The following is an 11,730-nucleotide window of genomic DNA, read 5'->3' on the forward strand; positions in this document are numbered from 1 at the left end:
GAATCTCTCCGTGTGTGTGTGTGAATCTCTCCGTGTGTGTGTGTGTGAGAATCTCTCCGTGTGTGTGTGTGTGTGTGAGAATCTCTCCATGTGTGTGTGAATCTCTCCGTGTGTGTGTGTGTGTGAATCTCTCCGTGTGTGTGTGAGAATCTCTCTGTGTGTGTGGGTGAGAATCTCTCCATGTGTGTGTTAATCTCTCCGTGTGTGTGTGTGTGAGAATCTCTCCGTGTGTGTGTGAATCTCTCCGTGTGTGTGTGTGTGAGAATCTCTCCGTGTGTGTGTGTGAGAATCTCTCCGTGTGTGTGTGAATCTCTGTGTGTGTGTGTGTGTGTGTGTGTGTGAGAATCTCTCCGTGTGTGTGTGTGACTCTCTCCGTGTGTGTGTGTGTGTGTGTGAATCTCTCTGTGTGTGTGTAAATCTCTCCGTGTGTGTGTGAGATTCTCCCAGCAGCAGGCCAGGACATTGAGGACATTGGAACAACGTCCCCCTGACAGGAACCTCCATAGGTAACAGTGTATTCAATAACAACATCTAGATAGATGTCCCCCCCAGTGTCGCTATCACAACAGGGTATTTATATCTGACACGGAGGCAGAGGACAATAATAAGGAAACAAGAAACATGATGATGTCACGTTTATTTTCATGAACAACACTTTAAAAAAAACACAAATTGTGTTCTTATCCTGGAAGTATACTTGAAGCAGGTAGTATGCATTAATGTGAAGACATGAAGCATTTAAGAAGAGCGACCCGAGGACTGGCCGACCAATAAATAACTGTATCAACATCAAAAATAACAAACACAAAAAACAGATTCACAAAATATAAATATAATATGACATTAATGAACAACTTCCTAAATACTGAACACTTCTCATACAAGTCAAGTCAAAACAACTTGAATAGAAAAAACTAAAAAAGGACCCAAATAAATACATGAAAACATTAAAATGAGAAACCTGGCAGCTTCATAAATACTGCTCTTCTCATGAAGATCAATCAACGTTTGCTTGAAAATAAACGGTTGTTCACTCCTGTGAACTACAGTGAGTATATACAAAACATTAGGAACACCCCTCCTCCACTTTAGCCCTCAGAACAGCCTCAACTTGTCAGGTCGTGGACTCTACAAGGTGTTGAAAGCCTTCCACAGGGTCTCTACAAGGTGTTGAAAGCCTTCCACAGGGACTCTACAAGGTGTTGAAAGCCTTCCACAGGGTCTCTACAAGGTGTTGAAAGCCTTCCACAGGGTCTCTACAAGGTGTTGAAAGCCTTCCACAGGGATGCTGGCCCATGTTGACTCCAATGCTTCCCACAGTTGTGTCAAGTTGGCTGGATGTCCTTTGGGTGGTGGACCGTTCTTGAAACACACAGGAAACTGTTCAGCGTGAAAACTCCAGCAGCGTTGCAGTTCTTGACATACCCCGTTTAAAAAGGCACTTAAATATTCATTTCTTGCCCATTCACCCTCTGAATGGCACACGAACACAATCCATGTCTCAATTGTCTCAACTCTTAAAAAGACCTTTAACCCGACTCCTCCCCTTCATCTACACTGATTGAAGTGGATTTAACAAGAGACATCAATAAGGGATCATATCTTTCACCTGGATTCACCTGGTCAGTCTATGTTGTGGAAAGAGCAGGTGTTCCTAATGTTTTGTCCACTCAGTATATTTTGTGCTTGGTATTGTAGTATACGACTGTTATGTCTGACTCCTACTGGTGGCTCTTCCTGTGTTGACATGTGTTGTTGACCCTGTAGCTGTTGTCAGTAGACAGGAAACGCAACAAAACGCTAACAAACTGACAGAAACAGTTTGTTTTGGTTTCCAGTGTACCATCATAAACATGATGTAGATGTGGCCAGGTTGAACCTCATCTCACCTTAGTTGAGCACCTTCTACTCCTCTCCAAGCTAGGGTTAGTTAGGGTTAGAGTTAGTTAGGGTTAGTTAGGGCTAGAGTTAGTTAGGGCTAGAGTTAGCTAGGGCTAGAGTTAGCTAGTGATAGCTAGGGTTAGAGTTAGCTAGTGATAGCTAGGGTTAGAGTTAGCTAGTGATAGCTAGGGTTAGAGTTAGCTAGTGATAGCTAGGGTTAGAGTTAGCTAGGGTTAGAGTTAGCTAGTGATACCTAGGGTTAGAGTTAGCTAGTGATAGCTAGGTGTAACGGATGTGAAACGGCTAGCTTAGTTAGCGGTGCGCTAGAGTTAGCTAGGGTTAGAGTTAGCTAGGGTTAGAGTTAGCTAGTGATAGCTAGGGTTAGAGTTAGCTAGTGATAGCTAGGGTTAGAGTTAGCTAGTGATAGCTAGGGTTAGAGTTAGCTAGGGTTAGAGTTAGTTAAGCCAGTTTGTCCCAGGGGTCTTGGCTGTAGAGACACACTTGATAGAGGATAGCCAGATCCACCAGTACCTGAGTCAGCCCACACAACAGGAACTGGAGCGGGCTCTCCTTCAGGGCAAAGTAGGCCGTCTTGAAGCTGTCCCCGGCCATCCACAGTAGGACCATGTTCACACTGAAGACAGAAAACATGTCAATAAGAATTTGAATGACAGAGTCACTGAGAAGGTGTGTCTTTTAGATCGGTTTGAGCACCGAACTGAAGAGGTCCTTATTGATCATCAGTGTCAAATAGGTCCGACTTGTGCCCGAGGCAGTCCAACATGGGCCCTATGACTCCCAGAAGGTCTGTAGGCCAGACTGACTGGTGTCTGAGGCAGTCCAACATGGCCCTATGACACCCAGAAGGTCTGTAGGCCAGGCTGACTGGTGTCTGAGGCAGTCCAACATGGCCCTATGACACCCAGAAGGTCTGTAGCCAGGCTGACTGGTGTCTGAGGCAGCCCAACCTGGCCCTATGACACCCAGAAGGTCTGTAGGCCAGGCTGACTGGTGTCTGAGGCAGCCAAACCTGGCCCTATGACACCAAGAAGGTCTGTAGGCCAGACTGACTGGTGTCTGAGGCAGCCCAACATGGCCCTATGACACCCAGAAGGTCTGTAGGCCAGGCTGACTGGTGTCTGAGGCAGCCCAACCTGGCCCTATAGCCCTACGACACCCAGAAGGTCTGTAGGCCAGGCTGACTGGTGTCTGAGGCAGCCCAAACTGGCCCTATAGCCCTATGACACCCAGAAGGTGTAGCAGAGTCCTCTTTAGGACTAGCTAGCACACGATGCCGGCTCCTTAATGTGTACCGGAGTATTCTTTAGGTCTGGCGAGCATACGGTTACCGCCCCCTACTGTACTGGAGTGCACTTGCCTCCCAGAGTCATAGCATAACATTTTTTACCCAACGAAGTATAAAGAGGAATTCCTGCAGATGAATTGCGGTCTGCAGTCGCACCGTTCTCCCTGTGCCAAGCCACAAACCGGTATTAGCTTAGCATCTGTATACGTAGCTTATCTATCTTGTCCAATTTAAACAGAGAAGCATGGCGAGGCTGACAGTCTCACATCATCGTGACCTCAACTCTGCAATGTGCCAAGCCACAAACTGGTATTAGCTTAGCATCTGTATACGTAGCTTATCTATCTTGTCTAATTTAAACAGAGGAGCATGGGCATGGTTGACAGTCTAACATCATTGTGACCTCAACTCTACAACGGTTGTTGACTTAACTTAATGGTGCTTCTTCATTATCATAACCAACAGGTTTTGGCAGACAGCCGGGTGTCATCTGAGTATTATTAGCTCACATCCAAATGCCAACTTATTCCCCAGATAGTGCACTGTGTAGGTGCATTGCATTATAGGTAGGGAATACGGTGCCATTTTGAGACAATCTTAGTTCATTTAGTAGGTTAGTTAGTGTGTCTCAGGGTACGGCTGGAACGCGTTTCAGAGGATAGCTCTCGTCAGAGTAAACACTCATTAGCTTCACCTCACAATGAGAAAGAAAAACGTTCATCAACTACAAGCATACCAGGAGTTTTACTGCAGCAGCTCATGGCCGGACTAACCAAGTCTGGGGCCTGGGAAAGGACAATTTAAAGCAGTAATTATTCACTCCTATGGCCTTTTTATTGCCTACCTCATCATGCCTTTTGCACACACTGTATATAGACTTTCTTTTTTTTCTACTGTGTCATTGACTTGTTTTATTGTGTTATTGACTTGTTTATTGTTTACTCCGTGTGTAACTCTGTGTTGTTGTCTGTGTCACACTGCTTTGCTTTATCTTGACCAGGTTGCAGTTGTAACTAGCCTACCTGGTTAAATAAAGGTGTTCTCAACTAGCCTACCTGGTTAAATAAAGGTGAAATAAAATGAAATAAAATAAATAAATATATATTGCATCCTCTAAACTCCATGGGCAAATTCATTTAAAATCGGTTGTTGCTAGGAAATATAATGTATTTTTAAATGAAATTTAGAAGAGCTTGTTCTCTCATTTTCTAAATGTTCTGCCTATGCATTACACAAAAAACTGTCACTGATATGCACCCTTCTAGTCAATACAGCACATTGAATTTAACTTGACCCTTCTAGTCAATACAACACATTGAATTTAACTTGACCCTTCTAGTCAATACAACACATTGAATTTAACTTGACCCTTCTAGTCAATACAACACATTGAATTTACCTTGACCCTTCTAGTCAATACAACACATTGAATTTAACTTGACCCTTCTAGTCAATACAACACATTGAATTTAACTTGACCCTTCTAGTCAATACAACACATTGAATTTAACTTGACCCTTCTAGTCAATACAACACATTGAATTTAACTTGACCCTTCTAGTCAATACAACACATTGAATTTAACTTGACCCTTCTAGTCAATACAACACATTGAATTTAACTTGACCCTTCTAGTCAATACAACACATTGAATTTAACTTGACCCTTCTAGTCAATACAACACATTGAATTTAACTTGACCCTTCTAGTCAATAAAGCACATTGAATTTAACTTGACCCTTCTAGTCAATACAACACATTGAATTTAACTTGACCCTTCTAGTCAATACAACACATTGAATTTAACTTGACCCTTCTAGTCAATACAACACATTGAATTTAACTTGACCCTTCTAGTCAATACAACACATTGTTCACTATACAATAGAATGCTGCATTGATTGGCTGATTGGCTCATATCCAAAGGCCTAGCTGTGATTGGTCTGGAGATATGGCAGGAAGGAAACATGCATAATGATATGGGGCGGCAGGGTAGCCTAGTGGTTAGGGCGTTGGAAGGTTGCAAGTTCAAATCCCCGAGCTGACATGGTACAAATCTGTCGTTCTGCCCCTGAACAAGGCAGTTAACCCACCGTTCCTAGGCCGTCATTGAAAATAAGAATTTGTTCTTAACTGACTTGCCTAGTAAAATAAAGGTCAAAAAAAAAAAAAAAGTGGCTGTAACCCGTTTTTCCTCATCAATTAAACACACACCCCCTCCCCTCGTTCTCATAAATACACACACACCAATCTCTCTCTGTCTCCCACAAACAAACTGCTCCCAACTTTAAAAAAAACCTTAGGCACCAAACAGAATTTAAGTAGCCCAAGAAAAATAGTTGTTTTATAGTATAGTCTCCCATTAGGCCTTTATGAATCCTATATAGTTTAGTCTCCCATTAGACCTTTATGAATCCTATATAGTCTCCCATTAGACCTTTATGAATCCTATATAGTCTCCCATTAGGCCTACATGAATCCTATATAGTCTCCCATTAGACCTATATGAATCCTATATAGTCTCCCATTAGGCCTATATGAATCCTATATAGTCTCCCATTAGGCCTATATGAATCCTATATATTTTAGTCTCCCATTAGGCCTATATGAATCCTATATGTTTTAGTCTCCCATTAGGCCTTTATGAATCCTATATATTTTAGTCTCCCATTAGGCCTTTATGAATCCTATATAGTTTAGTCTCCCATTAGGTCTATATGAATCCTATAGAGTTTAGTCTCCCATTAGGCCTATATGAATCCTATATAGTCTCCCATTAGGCCTTTATGAATCCTATATAGTCTCCCATTAGGCCTATATGAATCCTATATAGTCTCCCATTAGGCCTTTATGAATCCTATATAGTCTCCCATTAGGCCCTTATGAATCCTATATAGTCTCCCATTAGACCTTTATGAATCCTATATAGTCTCCCATTAGGCCTTTATGAATCCTATATAGTCTCCCATTAGGCCTTTATGAATCCTATATAGTCTCCCATTAGGCCTTTATGAATCCTATATAGTCTCCCATTAGGCCTTTATGAATCCTATATAGTCTCCCATTAGGCCTTTATGAATCCTATATAGTCTCCCATTAGGCCTTTATGAATCCTATATAGTCTCCCATTAGGCCTATATGAATCCTATATAGTCTCCCATTAGGCCTATATGAATCCTATATAGTCTCCCATTAGGCCTATATGAATCCTATATAGTCTCCCATTAGGCCTTTATGAATCCTATATAGTCTCCCATTAGGCCTATATGAATCCTATATAGTCTCCCATTAGGCCTTTATGAATCCTATATAGTCTCCCATTAGGCCTATATGAATCCTATATAGTCTCCCATTAGGCCTTTATGAATCCTATATAGTCTCCCATTAGGCCTTTATGAATCCTATATAGTCTCCCATTAGGCCTTTATGAATCCTATATAGTCTCCCATTAGGCCTTTATGAATCCTATATAGTCTCCCATTAGACCTATATGAATCCTATATAGTCTCCCATTAGGCCTATATGAATCCTATAGAGTTTAGTCTGCCATTAGGCCTTTATGAATCCTATATATTTTAGTCTCCCATTAGGCCTTTATGAATCCTATATAGTTTAGTCTCCCATTAGGCCTATATGAATCCTATAGAGTTTAGTCTGCCATTAGGCCTTTATGAATCCTATATATTTTAGTCTCCCATTAGGCCTTTATGAATCCTATATAGTTTAGTCTCCCATTAGGCCTATATGAATCCTATAGAGTTTAGTCTCCCATTAGGCCTATATGAATCCTATAGAGTTTAGTCTGCCATTAGGCCTTTATGAATCCTATATATTTTAGTCTCCCATTAGGCCTTTATGAATCCTATATAGTTTAGTCTCCCATTAGGCCTATATGAATCCTATAGAGTTTAGTCTCCCATTAGGCCTATATGAATCCTATAGAGTTTAGTCTGCCATTAGGCCTTTATGAATCCTATATATTTTAGTCTCCCATTAGGCCTTTATGAATCCTATATAGTTTAGTCTCCCATTAGGTCTATATGAATCCTATAGAGTTTAGTCTCCCATTAGGCCTATATGAATCCTATATAGTTTAGTCTCCCATTAGACCTATATGAATCCTATATAGTTTAGTCTCCCATTAGACCTATATGAATCCTATATAGTTTAGTCTCCCATTAGGCCTATATGAATCCTATATAGTCTCCCATTAGGCCTTTATGAATCCTATATAGTCTCCCATTAGGCCTATATGAATCCTATATAGTTTAGTCTCCCATTAGACCTATATGAATCCTATATAGTTTAGTCTCCCATTAGACCTATATGAATCCTATATAGTTTAGTCTCCCATTAGGTCTATATGAATCCTATATAGTCTCCCATTAGGTCTATATGAATCCTACCTTGGAATCACATCTCACTAGTAGCAAACCCTTTTCCTTTCTTCCTGGACCAATCAGATGTGCCTAAACCTAGTGTGAAGTTACCAGGTTGTTAGCTAGCTAGGTAACATGATTGAACATGACGTTGTTTGTTATCAAACCAATAATTAGCGGCCCGGGATTAGTTTAAAAACGGCCCGCGACGTGGTTCTGTGAAATTATATCAAATGCGCACGAAATCGTGCAGAAAAAAAATGGTGGCTCTGGTAAAAATGTCTCGTGTTTTTTGAGACGAGGCGTTTTCCTTTCTGTAACGCTGAAGACATGCCTGTCGCGAAGCTGTGCTCCATTTTTCCTCTGGCACTCAAGAGACTGTGTGACAGGCTAGCAAACGTGTAATTGCAAAGCCTACTCAGACTGGCCCGTGCTCTTGGTTATACCAGGCAATTCAATTAGACAATGTGTCAAGTTGGCTCGCTCTGCTCCAATGTATAACATGTTCAAATGTAACAACAAAACACTCATCAGGGTCTGCATCCCCGCTCGCCATCACGGCTGCATTAGAATATAAAACAGAGAGGAATAGATGGGCATGAAGAGCGGACAGAGAGAAGCAGGTGAGTGAGGGCTGGTAGTGGATGCTGAGAGAAGCAGGTGAGTGATGGCTGATAGGCGATGCTGAGAGAAGCAGGTGAGTGAGGGCTGGTAGGGGATGCTGAGAGAAGCAGGTGAGTGAGAGCTGGTAGGGGATGCTGAGAGAAGCAGGTGAGTGATGGCTGATAGGCGATGCTGAGAGAAGCAGGTGAGTGATGGCTGATAGGCGATGCTGAGAGAAGCAGGTGAGTGAGAGCTGGTAGGGGATGCTGAGAGAAGCAGGTGAGTGATGGCTGATAGGCGATGCTGAGAGAAGCAGGTGAGTGATGGCTGATAGGCGATGCTGAGAGAAGCAGGTGAGTGAGAGCTGGTAGGGGATGCTGAGAGAAGCAGGTGAGTGAGGGCTGGTAGGGGATGCTGAGAGAAGCAGGTGAGTGACGGCTGATAGGGTGGCTGAGAGAAGCAGGTGATTGAGAGCTGGTAACCTTTATCTGAGTAGAGCGGGTCAATTTCCTGAAGAAAATGTGTTTGTTTCCTCAGCCTCACCTCATGCCTGTGGTGGAGTGGTTGCGTTGGTTCTGGAGCAGCTGTGGTAGCCCCAGCATGGCCTCCGTCAGCACGGCCAGGAAGCCCAGGGACTCCACAAACAGAGAGGAGTCCAGGAGGAGAAGGGTGGCGAAGGCACATGGCAGCGTGAAGGCCAACAGGAAGATGAGGTAGTCCTCAAAGCCATCCCAGCTCCAAAAGAACCGGGGTTCCAGATCTGATAGAGAGAGAGATGGGGTGGATGGAGAGAGAGAGCGAGACAGAGACACAGAGAAACACAGACAGAGACACAGACAGACAGAGACAGACACAGAGATACAGACAGAGAGAGAGAGACCGAGACACAGACACAGAGATACAGACAGAGAGAGAGAGAGACAGAGACACAGACACAGAGATACAGACAGAGAGACAGAAACAGACAGAGACAGAGATACAGACAGAGAGAGAGAGACAGAGACACAGAGAGAGACATAGACACAGAGAGACAGTGATACAGACACAGACAGAGAGACAGTGATACAGACAGAGAGACATAGACACAGACAGAGAGACATGGATACAGACAGAGAGAGACAGAGACACAGACAGAGAGACAGAGACACAGACAGAGAGATATAGATACAGACAGAGAGAGAGAGACAGAGACACAGACAGAGAGACAGAGACACAGACAGAGAGACATAGATACAGACAGAGAGAGAGAGACAGAGACACAGACAGAGAGACAGAGACACAGACAGAGAGACAGCAACACAGACAGACACAGACAGAGAGACAGAGACAGAGAGACATAGACACAGACAGAGAGACATAGACACAGACAGAGAGACAGAGATACAGACAGAGAGACATAGATACAGACAGAGAGAGAGAGAGACAGAGACAGAGAGACAGAGACACAGACAGAGAGACAGGGACACAGACAGACACAGAAAGAGAGACAGAGACAGGGAGACAGACACAGACAGAGAGACATAGACACAGACAGAGAGACAGAGATACAGACAGAGAGACATAGATACAGACAGAGAGAGAGAGAGAGACAGAGACACAGACTGAGAGACAGAGACACAGACAGAGACACAGACAGAGACACAGACAGAGAGACATAGATACAGACAGAGACACAGACAGAGAGACATAGATACAGAGAGAGATAGATACAGACAGACAGAGAGAGAGACATAGACATAGACAGAGAGAGAGAGAGATACAGACAGACACACACAGAAGGTAAACAATGGAAGGTTGTTGTTTCCTCTTTCCTCCCCAATATCTCCCTCTAGTGGTGAAACAATAGAACAGCTGCAGAGGTGGATGGTTATTAAATGGTGCATAGATGGGTGATAGATGGCTGTCTTATGGTTTTTAAAAGGATGTTGTTAGCCTTTGCTATCATCTTTCAACGTAACCAAACGCCTGGAGCCGAAGTCAGATGGCTGTTAGATAGTTATTCTACGGGTGCTATAGGGTTGCTGTTACCTGTGATGTGGTGCTGTTTGGTGCTGATACGGTTGGTGTTCTGCACAGAGCAGCAGAGGTTGAGCATCACCAGCATGGTGAGAATCATCACCACACTCTGCAGGAGCAGAGTCACCTCAAACTGCTTCCCAAACCTGCAGGTGTGAAAACACACACAAACAAACAGGCAGACACACACACACACACACACACACACACACACACACACACACACACAGGCAGACGCACACACATACAAACACACACACAAACAAACAGGCAGACGCACACACACACACACAGGCAGACGCACACACATACAAACACACACACACACAAGCAGGCAGATGCACACACACACACACACACACACACAACCAACAAACAAACAAAGACGCACACACACACATACACACACATTAGCGGAAAACCTGACACTGCATTACCTCCAGGTAAACCTTACCCCCAAACACCCAAACCCACTCGCCAGAAGAGAATGCGGAGGATGTTAGCGACCAGCAGAACCAGGCAGACGCGTGTAGAGAAGCCGTCTGTGTTCTTGGTCCGAAGGATCTGCTGGTACTGTGAGGCGTAGGGCAGAGCCCCTCCAGCCACCATCACACAGGACGTCAGCCAGTCCAAAGAGTGCCACAGGGTCCCCACATCTCCCTCCTCTTCATCACCCAGACCCAGTCTGTTGTCCATGTCTCTCACAACGAATAGGACACCACAGCACAGCTTTCCACCAGTAGGCTCTGATCCAATGCACCGAACATAACGTCAGACTTTAGTTCCGTTAGTTCAATAGTGCATGTAGGTAGGCCCTAAACAGAATCTGTAAGATGTTGTTGTAGTTTTGTTTATTTACTTTTTTAACTGCAAATCAGTCAGACGGTAAACTGTAACCTATTTCAAAGCTGAAACTTCTGCTGAGCTCGTATTCTGGCATGAATTACAAATCAACACGAGGTGAGAAATAAAAACGGACTGTAGTCAACCTACCTATATGATAGGGAGGCTTTTGTTCATCAAAGCCAGGATAGGAAAAAGTCAAGAGTTGAGTGAATTCAACCGGCAGAAAATGAATGGCGAATAAACCAAATCGAGGAGGATGCAAATTCCTTTGAAATATATATTCCTACTAAATGCTTGTTCGCCATGCATCATGTTCCAGGTTCTGCTCTATTTCTTCCAAATACTCACTAATGTTGTTGCATTATATTATAAACGCTTCTAATCCAATACCTTTTGCTCGTTTCCCGTTTTGGTAAACTCGCGAGATTTATCATGCGCATGCTTCACTGTTTACTCGTTGGGGGTCTGTAGCTTGTCAGTGAGGGATTCGATTAATCTTGCTCTGGCGCCCGTGTTAGCGTGTTTTACACCGGCTCAAAGTTGAATGAATTTGGAACCGGGCTGCTTTATGGGCATGAGCCAGGTGCCATGCTCTGACCGTCAGATTGCGAAATCGGCTCAAAACAAAAGTTTGGTAATCAAGCACGTGTAGTAATTAGTTAGAGTATGTATTTTCCCATGTGATTGCTTTTGATTTAA

General features: G+C 43.5%; 1 protein-coding gene across 2 annotated transcripts; it reads right to left on the reverse strand.

The window, feature by feature from the left end:
- Positions 1–620: 620 nt before the first annotated feature.
- LOC118964990 (solute carrier family 66 member 2) lies at positions 621–11,445 on the reverse strand. 2 transcript variants are annotated; one of them, XM_036981626.2, is made up of 5 exons: positions 11,179–11,445; positions 10,664–10,931; positions 10,198–10,331; positions 8,713–8,929; positions 625–2,515 (listed from the first exon to the last, which is right to left on the reverse strand). In XM_036981626.2, the coding sequence occupies exons 2-5, from the start codon at positions 10,879–10,881 to the stop codon at positions 2,341–2,343; spliced, it is 744 nt and encodes a 247-aa protein (XP_036837521.2). In that variant the 5' UTR covers positions 10,882–10,931; positions 11,179–11,445; the 3' UTR covers positions 625–2,340. The 2 variants fall into 2 exon arrangements, with proteins under 2 accessions (XP_090079387.1, XP_036837521.2); XM_090223261.1 differs by lacking the exons at positions 10,664–10,931; positions 11,179–11,445 and having other exon boundaries at positions 621–2,515; positions 8,713–9,770.
- Positions 11,446–11,730: the final 285 nt, after the last annotated feature.

This window comes from Oncorhynchus mykiss, chromosome 26 (genome assembly GCF_057628025.1).
Source record: "Oncorhynchus mykiss isolate SJ-2025 chromosome 26, ASM5762802v1, whole genome shotgun sequence".
Lineage (NCBI taxonomy): Eukaryota > Metazoa > Chordata > Actinopteri > Salmoniformes > Salmonidae > Oncorhynchus > Oncorhynchus mykiss.

Coding starts and splice junctions, on each gene's coding strand:
- LOC118964990 (XM_090223261.1), bottom strand. CDS start 9,731: ATGTCTCTCTGTCTGTATCTCTGTCTCTCTGTCTGTGTCTATGTCTCT. Junction 2,516..8,712: donor CACTCCACCACAGGCATGAG/GTGAGGCTGAGG, acceptor TTCTGTCTTCAG/TGTGAACATGGTCCTACTGT.